We start from the raw sequence: 20305 nt of genomic DNA on the forward strand, positions 1-20305 counted from the left end.
CTTGTGTTATGTGGCGGATCCTAGTGCCCGACAGGCAGCTCACAGTGACCTTCTCCTTGTTCAGCCTGGTGAGCGGGACGTCAGTGTGCCTGACAATAGAGTAACTTATTACAAGTGTATCAGGTGTGTTGTTTAGCCTTAAGGGCTGTGACTGTTCGGCACACTGGCTTTGTGAGCTATGTGTTGCATGTGTTTTGTTTTGGGGTAGCGGTTGCTTGGGTGTCTGCTTTGGAGGTCTCTGCTGCTTAGGCGGATTTTTATTTAGAGCCTCCGAGTATGTTTTTGTGTGTTTATGTGTTTGGTTTGCTGTTGTGGTAGGTCTATGTGAGACTGGAATTGTAGTGAGTGTGGTTTCCTTCTCCTCCTGAATGGTTACGCCAGTACTGAGTTGAGAGAGCTTAGCCTCCAGTTTGGCTATGTGGTTGCATCTCTCACATGTGTTGGAATTTGTTGGGAAGAGGAGAGGGTTGTCTGTGTACATGAGGCAGTTGTAACATTGCCTCAAGATTCCCAGATTCACCAGCTGGACCGGAGAGGATATTGACAACTGACCTTTGGACATGCTAGAATAGTATTGGGAATTCCTTTATAATTGAAAAAAAGGGCCAATGGGGAACAAAGTACTCAAGGGGAGTTTTTGAGGGTGCAGTGCTTTTAATTTTTTAGTGCTGACTTATATAATTGCTTTAGTGAGCAAGTGCTAGGCTTTAGAGTGGGAATAGGGTGTTTATTATGAGAACTAGATCAGTTCGAAGGGAAAAAGTGAAGAGCAGACTTTGTGGAGCCGAGAATGGTTTAAACCCAATTACGCAACGCTGCCCGATGCTGCGCTATGCGCAAAGCCGCGCTAAAGCGGGTTTTATACAGGGGGACTTGAAAGAGCTAGAAATTGGCCCAAAACGGCCAATAGACTACCAGATTCTTGTGCTGGGAACACTCCTCCAGGTTTCCCCTTAATTTGGATATCCATTGCTCTATCCTGTGGTGCTTTCTGCATTCAATTTTCCACACTTAATCCTTCTCTTTGCAAGTAGTCCATAACCTCAGTAATCTCCTTTTCCTCTTTGTCTTATTTTGTATTGAAAAGTTTTCCATGTCTGGATTCCTTTGCCTCTATTTCTCTTCAAATATCTTTGGTGCTACTCTTTCTCTTTTTGTATTGGTTAGTTTGGCTTTCTGCTTTGCATAAATATTACACCATATACATCTCTTTTTCTTTCCCCATGTCTGTATTTCTTCTTCAGATGTCCCCTGATCTTCCTGTTTCTCCTTACTTTGGGGGCTCATTCCATCATGCTATGAACTAATCTGTGTTAGACCTTCTATACCAAATCCTTCACTTTGCAGGCACTCCATAACTTCAGCTTCTATTTTTTTAACTTCTACTTTGCTAATCTTCTTTTCTACATTCCATCTTTGTGATTTTTTTTTATTGTGAAATTTTCCATATCCAGATGCCTTTGCCTATATTTCTCTTTGAATATCTTTGGGGCTGTCTTCTTTATATTGATTAATTTGGCTTTCACCTTTGTAAAAATATTGTATCATATTAAATCTCTCTTTCCCATGTCCACATTTCTTTTTTATACTTTTCAAATATCTCTAGGTTTTGTTGTTTATATTTCAGCACTTCTTCAGATGATTATTTTTCCAAACAAATCAAAGTTTCTTGATCTATATACTGTTTTTCACAAATCTGTTGTATTAATGCAAATTTTCAATTGAAGCTTCTGACAGTTTTTCTTGTAAAAGTATTTTTCTTTTCTCAAATTTCTCTCAATCTTTTTGTACAGCTTGTGTCTGGAAATTCTGGGCTTTTTGCATAACAGTAACAATACATAATTTCTTTCTTATCCTCAAAAGTCCATGCTATTGTCTTTATGGCTCTTCTTTGGCCTTTCACCTTTTGTGATTTTTGTGGACTGTTACTTCCTTCTACAACGGGAAGGGGGGGGGGCATCCTCCCTCTGGGCCTGGCCTGACCCCACTGTAGGAATGTTTCCATATTTTGAGGACTCTACACGGCCATTTTTTTCCAGTCCTAGCACCAGTGTGCCTACCAGGATTGGGCACTTTTTTATCCTGGGTCTTGCGCACCCAGCGGTCCACCTTGCCAAGGTACTCACCAAGACTTTAAGATTAATTCAATTTCAGCACTACTACTCTCCTTTGCTTGTTGACTTTTCATCTCTCCATTCGGACCCCTATCGCCCATGAACCTATGAAAATGTTGAGAGAGACCAGAGTACCTAAGTGCACAGCTCCCTAACATTTGACTAACCTTGCATAGCTTATAGTTAAAGGTACATCTTGTAGATCTAATGAAGTCCTCACCTACTTTGTACTTGAGAGTAACGCTTCTTTTAGGATGTATTTAAGAATACCAAGCAATTGGAGAGATCTCAGATGTTTGTAACTTAAAAGAAAAGGAACTTAAAATACTAATTACCAGGAAAGACTGGAGGGCTTTGACCCTCATCTCAATTCTTTAGGGTGACTTCTGCCTTGCTTATAGGGCTAGAAATGATCCAGCAATCTAAGAACACTTACACCTCACTAAATCAAATAGTCCAGCTTACACTAGGGCCAGAAACCTAAATCTACCTAAGCAAATAAGTAAGATTACGATGAGGGATAGATTTGTCACACAAGGCCTACCCTTCTCTGGAACAAACTCTCTCCCCAAATTAAGCACAATGATACTCTGCCTTTTAAAAAAAAGGGCAGGACAACTAGATGGATCTTCACAAATTCACCCCTGATAAGAGTGCCCTGGTCCTCCTTGAAAAGAGAAGCAGTGCCTAATGATGAATATTAGCAAGGCGGAAATGGCCTTGTGGCTCAGTTATCTTACAACGCCCACAATCATACGATTCATCAAAATGTGCACACTGATGTAATACCTACTGTCCTGTTAACTTTTGAAGTGAATTAGTGCAGGATTTTAAAAAAAATGCCTCTGATTTTGGGCCTTCGCTATCCCCATTGTTTTTGGTTTTATCCAGAATTATTGAGCAAAGAAGTTGTGAAGTGGGCACCAAGGCTACAGGATATATAACTTTCACTTCTAGTTCCCCTCATTTACTTACTATATTAATCTAAAAGGGCCTTGTTACTTTACATTGAACCTGTTTTTAACAGTAGTTACTAACATAAGTACCTCATCTCTTGCTTTAAACTCTCTCAGACTGGCATTTCTGTTTTATGTTACCTGCTGAGTCCTCTCCATATGTTGCCTCACTACTGCAATCACAGTTGCTGACCTGTCCTGCAGTTCTGATAAATATAGTATCACACTTTTAGGGGGAATATCCCCCCACCATGTCTTTTTCTGCTATACAAGCCCTCGTGATGTCTGCTATATAGCAATTCCAGTGGAGTGAATCCAGTTGATCATTTCTCTTACAGCAAACAGATGATATGTCAGCACTTGATTCCAGTTTTTTTCCCATCTGTGTAACCTTTCATAATGAAGACTTCAAAGTTTAGTTAAAATATTCCACTAGCCCAACTATTTTAAGGTGGTATGCAGATGTTCCTTTGCTGCTTCACTGTTAATCACTAGAAAGGTTTATGCATAACTCTGAACCTACATGGGTTGTCATGTCAATCAGAAATCCTTGGGGAATTTCTGCTTTGCAGAAAAGTACTACTAGTTCTTAAATCCTGGGTAGGGTGCTGTCCTTTTGCCCTTATGGCATACAACACAAAAGTCTCCTAGGTCCTTCATAATATGAGGCCAATAAAATCAAGCAAAAGCATTAAAGAAAGTGCATCATGGATGCAGACTGAATGACTAATCTATGCCATCTGCGGGGAATATGAATAAAGAAAATGTCATATAAAAACCTATTTTATTCTTCTGACTCCCCATCTACTCTCTGTATGTTCTTTGTGGCTCTACCTAGGATATCACCTTCTCACTGAGCTTTCTTGAAATTAAAATTACTTATCTGGAGGTAAGCCAAGTCGGTATTTTCTTCAGTATTCTGATTTGAAGTGGAGGCAGTTGCCTCATCATCTACAACTGCCTATATAAGCATTTCCACGTCATCTAGTCCATCTCCTATAAAGAGCAACTCATGACGATGGCTTTCTTCAAACAGAGGTACTGGCAGTTTCCTCTAAATCCTCAGAATTAATTTTCCTGTCTTTTCCTTCCAGCATGGCTTCTGTTACTAGTTGGCTTCCCACTTTGGCAAAGTAGAGCAGAAAGTAACTTTATGTTCAGATTGTTTTCTTTTCTTTCCTTTCAATATGAGGCCCACATGTCCCTTTCTCAGATTCTGTTCCTATTCATCTGGGTTTATTTTAATTGGGGGTCTTTCTCTGTCAGGTTCCATGCTGACTTCTTTTATCACCTTAACTACTATAGTCTTGATAAAATTTGCAGTACCTCTCCATTCCTATAATGCTGTCATTCAGCATTTTAACTAGGGCCATCTAAATATACTCAGTAACAGATTTATCTAACCCTTCAACCTAGAGCCAAAACTTGGCTCATCTTGTTTCTTCCAGTTCTGCATTTTTTCTTGGCTGGGGCTATGCACTTCTGGCAGTATATCGGACTGTACCTTTCCCTCATAGTTTCCACATTTCTTTAAAATTGGGAAAATCTAGGCCAAAGATTACATCAAGAGACAAAATGGGCACCAAGGCTACAGGATGTACAACTTTACTAGAGAGTTTTCATTTCTACTTGGGTAACACAGTATTCATTCTTTCTCTTGTCTCAATGCACATATTTCATTTCAATGTCTTGCTTACTAGTGGTTTTGTGCTTGCAAATGCATTGCAATTTAACTAGGGTACTCATGACTCCTGAGTCCAGTAAATCTAGCAACTTATTTCCTTCTACTACAACAGAACATTTTTAAAGTTTGGAGCTAACACAATGCCAGAAGGCAGATTATACATTTATAACAGTTAATCATTCAGCATCATTGATCTCTACTGGTATATTTAAAAGCACACTAACAGACTGCTGATTACTAGTATGAGCTGTTTTTACAGACAAGGTATGACTATCATTAATTGTGCAGTACTTGGCTGCATGCCCTCTTCTAGACCATTAAAAAAAAAAACAGTTCAAAAGATGACATTTTTTTCTGGGTTACAGGCAAATCAGCATATTTAGGTGAAAGCTTAATACTAGCCTTTTCTGCATGTAAGTCTGGTTTAGAATCTTCAACTTCACTTAGTAACAAAAGTTCCCACAAAAACACTTGGCTCTGGAATATGCACTTCCTTAACTTACTACTGAATACTGCCTTTATCTACACACAAAAATTTCCAGAAAAATACTAGAATTATTTACACAAAGTTTCAACCACAGTTTTAAAATATTAGTTAAATCTGCCACTTGTGACTTCACTAGTATCTTCTTCTTTTGGCTTTTCCCAGTGAGGGGTCGCCACAGCGGATCACCTGTCTGCTCATGATTGGCAGTGGAGTTTTACGGTGTCGAGTTGCCAACCCGGCGCCTAACCTTCCACAGAAGGCACACACACATGCATGCACTCACACCTAAGGCCAATTTAGAGTGTCCAATCCACCTACAGCATGTCTTTGGGATGTGGGAGGAAACTGGAGCACCTGGAGGAAACCCACGCGGCCACAGGGAGGACATGCAGACTCTGCACACAAGGCACCCCAGTCAAGGGTCGAACTGGAGAACCTCTTGTGAGGCGGCAACGCTAACCGCTGCACCACCGTGGCCACCCTGTTGATACAAAATGCTACTTATGAAACATATGGAACTGCACTTCAAGTAAAGATTCAGTTATTGGTAAGATTTCTTGTTTCAATTTCTAACAGTGAAGTGTAGAGTTTTTCAGATCTACCTAAACTTTCAGTAGCTCTCCTGTTGGAGGGGATAATACAATTCTGAACCAATCTGTCTGGTGCCAGTTTTCCCTACGTGAATACTGTTCAAAATCAGCTAGCTAAACCTCCACATCACCTTCTGGCCAAATTTCTTTAGGGCTGTACTAGACTTACAGAATCCCCTGAAGGATGGCTGGTCAGCCAGGGTACAAAATTTGTTGTTGGGGTTCAGAAAGCATTAATCTATGGCAGCACTATTCCTGAAGACTGATCATAAGTTAACTGGGTAGCCAAAGGCTGCACATCTCCGTTAAAGAACAGCAGTACATTTTATTAAGGGTTTAAACATTTTCTCCACTTTGCTACCAGAAGCAAGTATCCACAAGTCACTACAATTTGTCTCTACTGCAGATCCAGCTAAAATCAATGGGTTTCTTCAGTAATTTGACACTGTAGGCTGCGTTTAGAGGGGACTATAACAAACAAGCAGGCAGGCAGCATTTGTAAAGTCACAATATAAAAAGACTGCAATTTTTGCCTGTTTAAAACATCAATGTTGTACAACACGTTGCTTGCAACAAAATTACCACTGGAGCGTGCTTTCAAATTTAAAACTCATATTTAATTACAATTACAGTTCAGACAAAAACTAACTGTGAATGCAATGTTGTTATACTATATTAGAAATTCTAATGACACACCTTTTGCAACAGGGCTAGAATATATACATGGGGTAAACAGGAAAAGTAGCATTATGTGGGGAAAATCTTTAAGCATGTTGGGTTAGCATATTCACTATCAACATATATTCTGGTAGTCAGGAAAAGAGTAAACTGTTTCAGGTTGCTGAGAGAAAAAGAAAAAAACAAATATATTACGTATTTTGCTAAAATCCTGGTATAACTGCTAAGACATTGCAGAAAGTGAGTTTCTAGAGAGAATATTCCTTCTAAATATATTTTACCAGTACCTTTTTTGTAAGGTGACCTTGCTGTGTTTCAAAATTTCTTCATGTACTGCTGTCAAGCAACACTACTTTGTGATGTTTGTGTTTTGAGGCAGGTTACAAAGGACATCATGAATTCAATGTAGTCTGTCTCGATTGTATTGGGACAGCATTTCAGTCAGGGTGCATTGCAATGTTAGAGGTACTGGATGCTATTCATAAACACTGTATGCCATAGAGTAGGTCTTGTAGAACAACATAACAAAATCTAAACATTTCCTAAAACCAGTGCACAATGGGGGAGATACTGTATGCAGTTTTACCCCTTTGCACATACTCTATGTATGGAGTAAAAACAGAAATACCACTCCCTCCCAGATCGCATGCAATTTACAGATTTAACACCACTAGTGTACCAGCTGGTCACAGTTGGATAAACTATGGGAGTTCAGACACATACAATCCAATAACTACATATTTGATAAACCCCCTTTCTTGCTAAAATTCTGTTCAGCAGATAAAGCTACCCAACATAGTATTGTTTAAAAAATCTTCTGGATGGTAGGAAAAAACTCTACTAGCAACAGAGCTCCATGCAGTGCAGTAAAACCTGCTGCCGCAATTATACTTGTCCCATTCCTCAAAGAGTGATGCTGTTGACCTCCTGACTGTGGGAGGTAACACAACACTAGTTTCCTTGAATACCATACTTTGGTAATAACCCGAACTCTGCCATCAAGCCAAATAAGTAAACATTTTCATGACTTGCTCAGCATAATGGTTAAGGTCCTCACCTTCCATTCAAAAGGTACAAGGTTCAGTGCTGATCTTTTGCATGTTCGCCCTTGTCTCACATGCTTTTTCCATCTCAAACTCACCCAAGAATGGAGCTGAGGGCGGCTGCCCAGACTCTAGGCTATGCTATATATAAGTTATAAGTGGAACAGTTAGACAAACAGCTTTAGGCATGAACTGTGGCACGCAATGTCAGGGTTAGTCACTCTGTGGTGTAAAAACTGGCTTTAGGTGATTTAGTCATGTTGACTAATGTCACCAAGGGGCATGGGTATTTGTCAGTGGTTTAGGATCCAACCTTCACCAGTGACCCAAACGGACAGTCTAGAGAACGTGTGGGAATTGTTGTAAGGGAGATAATTCAGATGACTGTGAAGGATGTCATCAGAATTTATTTTATTTGTATTCTGGGGTAGAGCACTGATCTCCATTGACTTTTTTCAGACTCAAACCAGGGGTAGAGCACTGATCTCCACTGACTTTTTTTGGACTCAGGCCAGGACAGATATTCAGTGACAGACTCACGGCAATCAGACTTTAGTGTAACTATAAGGCACTATTCATAATTGCAGCCCATACCTCGCAGCAGGGATGTGACAGTGAAGAAAAGAGTGCAGACAGCATTTGCAGGCCCTTCTGTGTAAACCAGGACAACACAAACTGGTGCTGATAATAGGTGACCTGAATGTATAGGAACAGACATAACAGGATAGGAGGATTTCCTGGATCCACAAGGGTAGGACAGCAGGAATAAATAAGGATAAATCATTCTGAACCTCTGTCTGGCAAATGTCTTGAAGGTGACAAACACATGGTTCAGCAAGGGAAACCGTCAAGAGATCACATACAGAAGTTGCCAACATGCAACTCAGGTAGACTTCCTCCCAGTACAAAAAGGACACTGGAATAGAATTAGCAATCGCGAAATCATCCCCAGTGAAAGAGTCCGTCCACAACATAAACCACTGGTGGCCACAGTCAGCTTTAAGCAGTGGCCAGAGAAGGCTCCAAGTTCAACACAGAGTAGGCTGAAGACCTGAAACATAAACAGAAAGAAAGCACAAGAGTTCAAGGAATTACCCAGGGCTCTAGTATCTCAGGAAGAAGAGGACATAGGTGGAGTTGAAGAAGAATGACAGCACCTCATAAAAGTATGTGTGAGTACTACAGAACAAACATGAGGCTGAGCAGGAATGGAAACAAGGTACATAAGGAAAGCTGGTGGTGAAATATGGCAGTCCAGGAAGTCATCAAAAGAAAGGAGGAGTGCAGGAAACAGAGACCGAAAAGACTGACCAGTCCAAGATGAAATACTGGTTGGCTAAGAAGACAGATGCAATAGCAAAGAACAAGGCATCAGAAGCAATCTACCACCTTCTGGAAAGTGGCTCAGTAGATGGCAAAATTAACTCTTTATCAGGTTGCAAGGCAATGACAAAAAGATAAAGAAGACAGTCAGACACCTGCCGTAAGGGATGATAGCAACAACCTGCTCACCAGTCCGCAGGACATCAAAGGCAGATGGAAGGGATACTTTCAGCAGATTCTGAATGAAAAAAATCTCACAGAAGCTGTACTGTCTCAGACAGCCTACGATGAATGAATAGGAAAAGCCTACCCTAAAAGAAGTAAGTCAAGGAAAGCAGCAGACTCAAATGAGGTCAAAGCAGATATGATCAAAATATTGGGTGAGATAGGAGAGAAACAGATTCTGACAGTACTGATATCAGTATGGAGAGAAAGGTGCATCCCAGATGACTGGGGATTAAGTATACTAGTGCCAGTGTACAAGAACAAAGGGGGTATTATCTACAACTGTGGGAAATACAGAGGTATCAAACTCCTGTTACACTCAAAAGAAGTTCTGGACAGGATGACTGATAGAGAGAGAGTAGTAGAAAGTAAGATGGGAGATGTGCAGTTCAGATTCAGATCATGCTGCAACACAACCAATCCATTGTTTGCAGTGAAACAGATAGTTGAGAAGAAGCTACAGATGAGGAAAGATCTCAATTGGGCATTCCTAGACTTGGAGAAAGCACATGATGGTGGTGCAGTGGTGCAGCAGTTAACGTTGTCGCCTCACAGCAAGAGGTTCTCTGGTTTGATTTTTGGCTGGGTGCCTACTGCGTGGAGTCTGCATGTCCTCCCTGCTTTCATGTGGATTTCCTCCTGCATTCCAAAGACGTGTCTGGAGCATTTCTCCATGAGCCACCGCTGAATACAGGCTCTGTCCGAGTCAGACTTTCCCGGTCAACAAATGTTAAATAAATAACTAAATAAGTATGACAAGGTCCCAAAAAATCTTACTGGGCAGTCCTGCTGTGGTTCAAAATCCTAGAATTAGTGCAGGCTATGTACAAGAACCAAATGAAACAGGAATGAACAGTGTTTGGTCTCACAGAGGGGTTCTCAGTGGGAGTGAGTGTGCATCAAGGTTCAGATCTCGCCCCACTGCTGTTCATACTGGTGATGGTCTACATTAGCAAACAAATCAGAGAAGACAGGTCAAAAAAGTTGCTCTATGCAGATGATGGGGCATTACAGACAGACACTAAGCAAGAAATATCCCAATGTCAAGATGCTGCCACATCAGGAAGTTTTAAAACTGTTCAGGAGACCTCTCAGTTGTATCTGGTTTGGAGGTGTTACCTATTTGTTAGGCTTGATTTACCCCTGCAGTTACTCTTGCTACTGAATAAATTACACCAGATGCATAACTATCTTCCATTTTCTAAAACTGGTTTGAAAAATTCATAGTCACAAGATCAACCTGTCCGTGATTAATACTGTGCATTATACAATAATGTCTCACTGTCGTTCAGAAACGAGCACACTGACTGGATAGCCCAACAAGCATGGCCATTGTAAATCAAGCATGTACCAATAAAAAAGTCCGGCTACTGAAGTACGATTTGAGCAGAAAGACTTTTTGACTGCCATATGCTAGACACAACAAACCAAAATATGGGAAAAATCAGGTATGTTCTGCAAAATTGAAAAAGAAACGTACCCAATTTTCCTCATTTTTTTGCTGTGCATTTGTCTATTTTTTAACATGTAAAAAAATAAAAATAAACAAACAGCAACAGAGATTCTGTTTTCTCCGTCTCTTCTGTACTGATGTACCATGCAAGCATGGAAATAAGTCCCATACGCATGCACACTATATCAGTATAGCAAGGACAACACGGAAGAAGACAGAAGTGCAGTGATACAACCACATTATTAAAGAAAGATAAGTAATTGTCTTCTTAAATAATGTTACTGTATAATAGCAATAATTCACTCCTGTTAGTGGGTATATCAGGATTTACCCATGGTTAGCTATGTTTTATCACTTGGGCTTTGCCCTCATGACCAAATCACATCAACTGTGGGTAAATTTTGAAATACCCACTCAGAGTCATGTATTATTGCTTAACTATGCCCATCTGTTTGTACAGAACATTAGCTTTAGATTCCTGACCATTCACACACAAAAATCTTCAATTTTGATACAATAATCATACCTTACAAGAGACTGAGAAATGTCCATTAGTGTTGAAGGTGCAAATTCTTTCAAGCTGACAGTATCAGACTCTATGGAATGTATGGCTGAATCACATTTGAAGTCTGAGGGTTCACTTAATGAAGTGCTGCTTAAAGTGTCATTTATTAAGGTGCCAGTCATTTCCTGCACTCTCTCTCTACCAGCATCAACAACGGCCTTATGTTGCTCATTCACATCAGCAGTCAAAGTGTAGAAAGTGTCAGCATGATCAGAAATACTGCTTTGCTGGCCGAGAGAGATCTCTGAAATGTTATCTGACCCAGTCCTATTAACATGTTCATCTTTTTCAAGTGAATTTCTTAAATCGTCATCATACAAAGATGACTTCTGTAAACTGGATTTACTGACTACCTTAGATAAAACAGAGTCAGTAGAAGTAGCTGTAGCTAGTTTTAATTTTGAAGTCTTGTCATTAACACAATTTTCTGAAATACTGCTATGCGGCACTGCATCAACAGTCACTGTAGCATCTCCACCCTCAGAATGTGAAAGATCAGAAGCTACTGGGCTTTCATTCTCAGAAAGTAAGGACTTATTGTCAGAGTCTGCTTTAGGGACTGGGTGAAGGAAAAGGGCAACTTCTGCACTTTTTACTAAGATACCAACACAGAGACTGGTGTGTTCCGCAGGTTTCCCCGTCACTTCTTCCATATCATTTTCAAGATTCATTAGAAGAGATTTTAATGACTCTTGGAGATGCAGCATAAAAAGGTACTGATAATGATTAATCTGCATGCCTACATGTTTCTGAATATGCACAAGGATATGAATATCTGCATCAGAAGGACTGCACTCTACCAAAGAACTATCAAGAGAAGGACATTTTTGAAGTTCATTGGTCATGGGTTCTGAATCAGTACTGTAATAATCCCTTAGAAGCTTTTTGCGTTGAAATCGGTTTGCTAAGTCTGCTGACTCACTCTTTGGAATGTTGCAATGATGTTTTAATAGCTGTTTCGCATGCAAAAACTTTGCTGGTTGACAGATCCATAGAGACAAAGGAAAAGAATCCAAACAGCCTACAGGTCTTCCTTTCCCACTTTTCATTCCTTCATAATCCACCCAAAACTGTGCAAAATGCACAGCCCAGACATCTGTAGAAGCAGAACTTTTTAAAGCACATGTGCTTAACTCAGGAGCAACATGACCTCTATATACATCATGCATTTTAGTGTCTTGCTCATGTGCATGTCTCTGGAACACTGTATGCAATAGGTTGAACCCCCCACTACACTTTGGAAAGCTTGTGTAGTCTTTACTGAAGAATTCACATTCTTTAAACTCCTGAAACAAAGCCTCCAAATCTGACCGCCTGCAGTTTGGTGCATGCCTGGTGTTAGTAGCTATCATTTCTGAAGTCTGAATTGAGAGCGACTGTGGTATATCTTGATGGCTGTCAAGCTCCTTCTCCATAGGAATGATCAACTAAAGCAAAAATAAAACATACAGTGATTACACTTAAGGGAAAAGATGCTTATTCATACATTTTTGTTTGATCTAAATTATATCTACTACTAAACAACGAATAACACAAGTGAAGACATGTCCATTATAATAGTGCACAATAATAAAAAGGGTACTAACAAGAAAATTTCTTGTAATATAATGTAAATGCACTTCTTGGCCAATTCTTGATACTAGCATTTTTGAACAAGTTCACTACAGTACATGTAACAGCTTGTAAAGTGAAATCAAAATGTAAATAAAATTAACAAGAGTAATGTACAACACTCGGAACTAATTTATTATACAAAGTTAAGTGCTTTTATCTCTTAAAGGCAGTGCAGAGACTTTATCAGAAATAAATATTAAACATACAATTCATGAATATAAAAAGGCTCTCTAATCAATGACAATATATGTCTAAAAAGGAAATGACCTCCAATTAAACTAATCACAACCTCCAAGTTAATAAATAATTAATAAACATATAACCTAAAAGAAAAACAGTTTTAAAAAACACATTCTATATTAATCCTTAAATTAAAAAAAAATGCATTTTTTGAAAAAGAATGCAACAAATCTTGTAAAATTCCATTAATAGCAAATCTGAACACTAAACTACAATGTTATAAAAAACAATAAACCCTACCTATATATCTTTGACTGCTACCAAAATTTTAAAACTAAATATAAATAGAATTTTATAGCTTTGCTGATTGCAGCTTTAATTCACTAGAAATAATTATGTGATCATTAAGACAGTGAAAGACCATGGACATTTCATCTTAACTGCCACTTTATTTCACAATATTCCAATCTACTTTTCCAGTCTCCTTCCCTTTGATTAATTTTTACTTTCTCCAAAATAAAAAAAAAAACCCATTAAACTCTGGTAAACTATCAAATATTTATACAAGACATTGCTAACATTTTTATGTTTTATGTCACAGCAATGTTCTCTAATCCTATATTTTAATTCTCTCTCTCTGTCTTGTCAACATAAAACCTAAATTAAAATGTAGCAGTTACTCCACTCCATAAGGTACACAAAGGAAGTATTATACTAGCAAAAAGTAAACAGGAACTGTCACATGGTGCAGCAGGGTGGCTTGTGGTACTGGCTGTTGGGCTGTAGCCACCCCCACCATTAAAACAAAAGAAATAATATGAAATAATATTAAAGATTCAATAAGCTGTTATTTTTTCATAATTAAAAGTAATAGTCAACTTTTTTACTTGTTCCAGGTGCTCAGAACTCAATGCATGTACAGATTCTAATATGCAAGATGAAAAAAAAAAAAAATAAATAAAAGAAAAAATGGCTTAATTCACTTCCCAGGCTGTTTTCAAAACATCCAGACATTAGACATACTTCATCAACCTGCATGCTTGTTAAAGATGTCAGAAATGTCACTCAACAAGGATATCACCGGGCTGCTGCATGAAGCTATAAGAAGCCCATTCTACTAACTCAAGCTACCTCAGGTGACAAACAACTTGAGACTGAAAGTGAAAGAAGAGCTCATCGCAGGAGTGCAGTGACACTAGTGAGGGAGCAAGTGTTTTTTTTTTTTTTCCAGGAGTCTGCCTTCTACTGACAAAAATGGCAGCAGTGGGTTGACATCCAAAAGCCGACTCACAGATTATCCAGGAATTTATTCAATAAAACACATGAAAGGTGTAGTCACATAAAAATCCAAAAAGTATAACAGTATTCCAAGCGCTTTCGTCTCTGGTGAATCAGAGACTTTTTCAAGGAAATTAGGAAACTGTTACTGAGCTCAATTTAAACAAACAGATCCACCCCCAATTAACATGACTAGGACAGTTAATCGACCTCCAGGTGAAGGTTAGAGTGCTTCAAATACCCAGAATAACTGTATGGGACGGAATGAGTTTTTTTGTGTTGGTGAATGGCTGCAGGAAAACCCGAGGGTGACACCAGTAAATACTGCAAGTACTGCTCATTACACCACTAAACTACAGAAACTAGAGCATTACTTACTGAAAATAAAGAAAGTACAATTAGAGAATTGTACTTTAAAGAATGTCTGAAAACTAAGATTGTACCAAAGGGTCTACGAATGTGGAGATTTCCACCTGGTTTAACTGTTACCTTGCCCTTGCATAAGGAACTGATAAACATATTTGATAGAAATGGATTTGAGTATATGGACACTGTGGTTCAACACAATGAGACTTTGTTGACTGATTTAATTAATGATGCTACTGAACTGGATAAGGTAATTACAGGGGATAGAGCTCATTTGGAAAATTTATTTGATTATAAAATAGTTTTTTACATCAATTGAGCACCAAATTAATATTATTAAAAACAGAAAAATAAGAAAGCTTGAAAGGGATAGGGGTCAATACAATGAGAATAAAGCATACACTGAATCCCCAAGGTCACAGAATTGGGTGGCATCGAATGAATTTAATTATGGTAATGATGGTTATATTGAACCAGATGAGACTACTTTTTTAGAAGAGGAACAATTTCCTCCATTGAGGAGGTCTGAACGCCTCCAACAGAGATAAACAACAGGGAACCCCCAGATCGAGGGGCCTACACTATAAACAGGGGTCGAGGGGGGTACACCGTGAATTGAAGAGGGGGTTACCGGGGCAGGAGATAATTGATGATGGTGAATTAAAGGCATGTGTTATTGTGAAGAATAAAACTGGTAATTTTAATGTGTTTCACTTTTCCTCCATGGATGTGGATATAACAATATGTGACCTGTTATCTAGGGGGTATGACATTTGTACCAGAAAATAATTTTGATTTATCAAACATGTTGATTGACTTGAAACACTATGTAAGAAAGTTGAATTTTAACATTTTGTTTAAATCTGATGAATATGTAAGTAATCCCCTGCACATTTCCAGTACTTATAATCCACCTGTCCATCCATCTCTACAAATATTCGAAAAGTTATGTGAAATTGATATAAGGAATTTAAGAAATGATGGTCGCATTACTAATTTAAGTATTAATAAAATATAATGTCTCAGTAATCTGAGATATAATGTTGATATTAGAATTATTAAACTGGATAAGGGGGGTGTAGCGGTCATAATAGACAAGGTAGATTATAACTGGAAAATGATGGATGTCTTATTAGGAGATGCTTATGTGAAGAGCTCTTTGAATGCGTTGAATGTTTCATATAAGAAGATTTGTAATGTCTTAAATGACTTAATTTATTGAAGGTTCTATTACAATTGATGAATTCAACTTTTTATCTACCTCTTATCCAAAAATACCATGTATGTTTGTTTTGCCAAAAATTCACAAGTATTCATTTGATCCCCCATGAGACCAATTTTAATGGTCATGGGTCTATAACATATCCGTTGGCCAAAATTCTTGGATATCAGGTTGAAATCACTTTTAACGACAGAAAATAATTTATGTAGAGACTCCTGGGACTTTCTTGAAAGAATCCACAAGTTGGACTATGTTGATTCAGGCATTTTTATTACCACGGATGTCAAAGACCTATACCACAGCGATACCACATGAGCATGGTCTTGAATGGTTTTGTGAATTTTTATGTGAAAAGGGTGTTCCTCAACCTAGGGTTAACATACAAGAACAATTGGTGGAGGTGGTATTGATAAATAATTTTATATTTTTTAACAATGAATACTTTCTCCAGAAAAATGGGGTTGCCATGTGGGGGGCTCTATGCGAACATTGCCATGTTCCAGTGGGAGAAAAAATATTTACTGAACTCAGTTTATTATGAATACTGTAGAATGTACATCAGTTTTTTTGGATGGGTCCCCGTGATAAGATTACAGAATTTTAGATTTTATGAACAACTCGACATAATTTCTACATTTTACTTGTAGTTTTGATGAGAATGAAATAGCATATTTGGATGTTAAACTAGTTAAGAATAGGTCCAGGCAGGTTTTTCAATCGGGAATCTTTCGTAAAAAGACATATTCAAATACTTTCCTTCACTTTGATAGTGGTCATCCTTACAAACAAAAGAAGGGGGTGGTAAAAGGTCAGCTAGTTAGGGCTACCCGAATGGTTACCTCTTTTGATGCATTTGTAAATGAATGTGAACTGTTGAAAGAAATGTTTTTGAGAAGGGGTTATCCTAACTCACTTGTGAATGAGGTCTTTATTGAGGTTTTGAATAAGAGGGAGAAAGGTTATTTCAAGGCTATCCTTAATCAGGATGTGGATGAAACTTGTTTGATCAATATATCAATGTTAACAAGAACAATAGGACCATAGGAGTAACTTATGGAGATTCGACTTGTGTTACGACCTATTATTGGCCCAATGAAATAGTCATTGAAGTGAATGCTGATGACACAGATAACTCATACTTGGTCACTGTGGACCAGAATAGAACTGAAAGGGCCGTAGGAGTAACACAGTCGAGATCAGCTCTAGTTACAACCTATAATAGGTCCAGTAAATTAATTATGGATATCTTATATAAGAATTGGGTAATTATTGCATCTTGTAACGACATAAGACAATGGGTGGGTGAGACCGAATGTTATATACAGAAGAGGTAGGATGCTTAAAAATGTCCTTGAATCTTGTAAGAGGGGACCTAAGACTGGTTAAAAGAGGAAATGTGGGGCTTGTTCATCTTGCACACACACATTTTTGAGGGCTCGTCTTGCGTTATCAATGAGGTTACTATAGAACTGAAAAGGAAGACCACATGCCAAACTGAAAGGGTGGTATACTGTGCCCTATGTACAGTTTGTCCCGCTTTCTACATTGGGAAAATGGAAAGGAGATTAAGATGTAGGATATATGAGCATTTAATGGACATTAGGTTAGGCAAAGAGACAAATGCTCTCTCTAAACACTGTAAGGAGTATGAGGGGCATGATTTTAAATTTACGATAATTGATGTTTTAGACAAAGACCCAAGGGGTGGCCCCTGGACCATACAATTGGAGAAACAAGAGGCACTATGGCAGATTAAAACTAATGCGATAAACTGGCTGGGTATCAGTGATGCTCTATCCTTAGCCTGTTTCTTGAAGTTAAAAGCATTAAATAGATAAATGAATTGATATACACTTTTCACATGCATTTATATAACTTTACATTTTATATGCACATATGTATATTTTTATTAATAGCATTTTTACCTATACTATTTTGAAAGGGCATAATTTTTGGGGATTGGTGTGTTATTTGCTTTACATTTTTGTATGTTTTTTTATCATGACATGGGTTCTGTGGTTGAATTGTACTGTGAGTGTTGAATATTTATGAACTTTATGAATATTCATTATATGGTATTATTCTATTGGTTCAATGTTAATTGGGGGTGGATCTGTTTGTTTAAATTGAACTCGGTAACAGTTTTCTAATTTCCTTGAAAAGGTCTCGGATTCACCAGAAATGAAAGCGCTTGGAATACTGTTTATACTTTTTGGATTTTTATGTGACTACACCTTTCGTGTGTTTTACTGAATAAATTCCTGGATAAACAGAGTTGGCTTTTATATGTGAACCCACTGCTGCTGTTTTTGTCATTTGCCTACTACGTTTCTTATTAGTCTGTCTTCTACTGCCAGCATGTAGAACAGTAAGCACTTATTATTAACAGTGAGTGAACATGTGTGGTTTATGTAAATTTGCACTGAAGACGTCAGAAAGAGTGCACTATAGCGGACATGTGGGAAACAAGTACGGGAAAATGTATTAAGTGCAAAGAATAATAAAAAAAATGTGGTATTCAACAATTAGCAATTCTTTCATTTTTAAAGAGCGGCAGCTTTCACATTTCCCCTAAGTCTTTTGTTTTGATTTTGTTTTCTCCACTGGAGGGGGCTCAGTCTTTATGAAAACAATTGAATGATCAACTTTTTCGGGGAAGGGCAGCAAGCAAAAAGTATACCAAGAGAATATAAATTAAACATTACTCTTCTTAATTGTTTGCACTTAAGCAAGTGCCCATCTGAGTACTGCTATTTGCCAGCACTACTGCTGGCTGTTATAACTTTTTGTCTGGATTAAGGGAAGGGTTTTGCTGCAGGTACTGTTCCTGCTCATCGCATGCAGTTCAGAGATTTTTTTTTGTGTGTGTGCCGAGCTGAACAATACGTGAGAAGGAGAGTCATATGAAAGAGAAGAAAAATGAACTGCAGTGAAAGCATCAACATGAACTTTTCTCATTTTGAAAGAATGTTACAAAGCACTACCAAAACAAGGAGCCAAATAGCTGATGCATTCTGTCTGAACCCTCTAACCTGAATCAGTTCCCCTCCTAGGTTTGTTTTACTGAGCACAAATAGGTACGGCAGGCCGATCTAAACTGAACCTAAATTCAAAAAATGTCTCTGATTTTACCTCATAATTTTAATCTGTTCCTCATACAATGTGTGGTTTTCTGATAAGTCACTGAATAATGATAAAACATTTGAGTTCAAGACTTCCCCTGGGATTCAATAATGCCTACACTAGGTGTACACCGTTCTGAGTGAAAAGACAACAAAGGCATAACTCACAACTTCTTTGTCCTAATTTTAGTTTTCCTACTGATTTTCTTGCAGCTTTAAATACTGACAGGGATTTATAAAGGTTACCACAAAGTGCAGATCACATGTACATTTATTGTAATCCTTCTGAGTGACTAGAAAGCAAAAAAAAAGTGGTAGGGATGTATTTGAATACATATCGTGTAAACTTTATTGAATCAGGCCCTTCACATACTTCAGAGAATGCATACTAATGCAAAACCTGTTATTCTATTAAACTTATATATATATATATATATATATATATTTTTAGTGCTAGATATATGCATATAGTGTCTGTATAAAACTATACTATACTATAATTTGGGAGGTGAAGCAGCAGTACTACTGGCATTCAAGTACAAAATGAATAAATCTAGTTTCACCCTTGCTACGTATGCTTCTATGTGAAGGGTGTAGATGCTTTAAATTGCCCTGACTGCAGAATATCATTGATTTTTTTTGTCTCTTATTTTGGTCTTTTCCTCAAAGTTTCTAGCAAATCAGTGAAGATTACAACCACCAGATAATGATGATAGACACCTGAGTTTCAGACAAAATAGGATTAAAAAAAGCATGCTAATGCAAAGCCTGTTATTCTAGCATGTTTCGAAGTGTATAAAAACAGTAGCTCTCCTTGATCTTAGTCCATTGCCCAGAATTATTTTTAGTCTCTCTCTAATTCTTGAGCTACGACACTGAGTGGTACTGGGGGGTGCAATATGTTGCACCCTGTATTCTTGACAGCAGAGAGGATAATTTCCTTTGTAGGAGTTATTTATTCATTCATCTGGCACTACTGAACATCTGAGGTGCACAGCTGCAGTCGTACATTTGGCAGTAATTGATCGTCATATGCTCATGCGGGGGTGTGTGCGTGTACAGCAAGGGTCACAGATACTCTCAACTGCCCCTGATTTTGAAAAATGTCTCTGATTTTTTTTTTACTCATATTTTGTTAAAGATGGAGTTTTTTTTTTCTGGAAAATTAATGAGGACTACAGTCACTAAAGAATGATGAGAGACATTCAAGTTTCAGAGACTTTATAAACAGCATTCAAAATGGTATGCTAATGCAAAGCCCATTATTCTAACAAGTTTCTGTTTATATGAAGGGAACAACTGACACCGACTTTGGTCCTTTATCACTGTTATTTATTTACGTGCTGCTTTTTCCATGATTCTTGACCTAAATGGTTGACAGGTATTTGGGGAGGAGGGTTGCAGT

The 20305-nt window shown here is 38.1% G+C and overlaps 1 protein-coding gene across 1 annotated transcript in view; it reads right to left on the reverse strand.

Moving 5' to 3' along the window:
* The window catches only part of UHRF1BP1L (UHRF1 binding protein 1 like), a 2202923-nt gene that overhangs the window by 584927 nt on the left and 1597691 nt on the right, over positions 1 to 20305 (reverse strand). Inside the window, exon 14 of the mRNA XM_044087916.1 lies at positions 11080 to 12545. Within this exon, the coding sequence (XP_043943851.1) occupies positions 11080 to 12545 (1466 nt within the window). The remainder of the gene's footprint in view (positions 1 to 11079; positions 12546 to 20305) is intronic.

This window comes from Protopterus annectens, chromosome 11.part0 (assembly GCF_019279795.1).
Source record: "Protopterus annectens isolate FY-2018-M chromosome 11.part0, PAN1.0, whole genome shotgun sequence".
NCBI classification, from domain to species: domain Eukaryota; kingdom Metazoa; phylum Chordata; order Ceratodontiformes; family Protopteridae; genus Protopterus; species Protopterus annectens.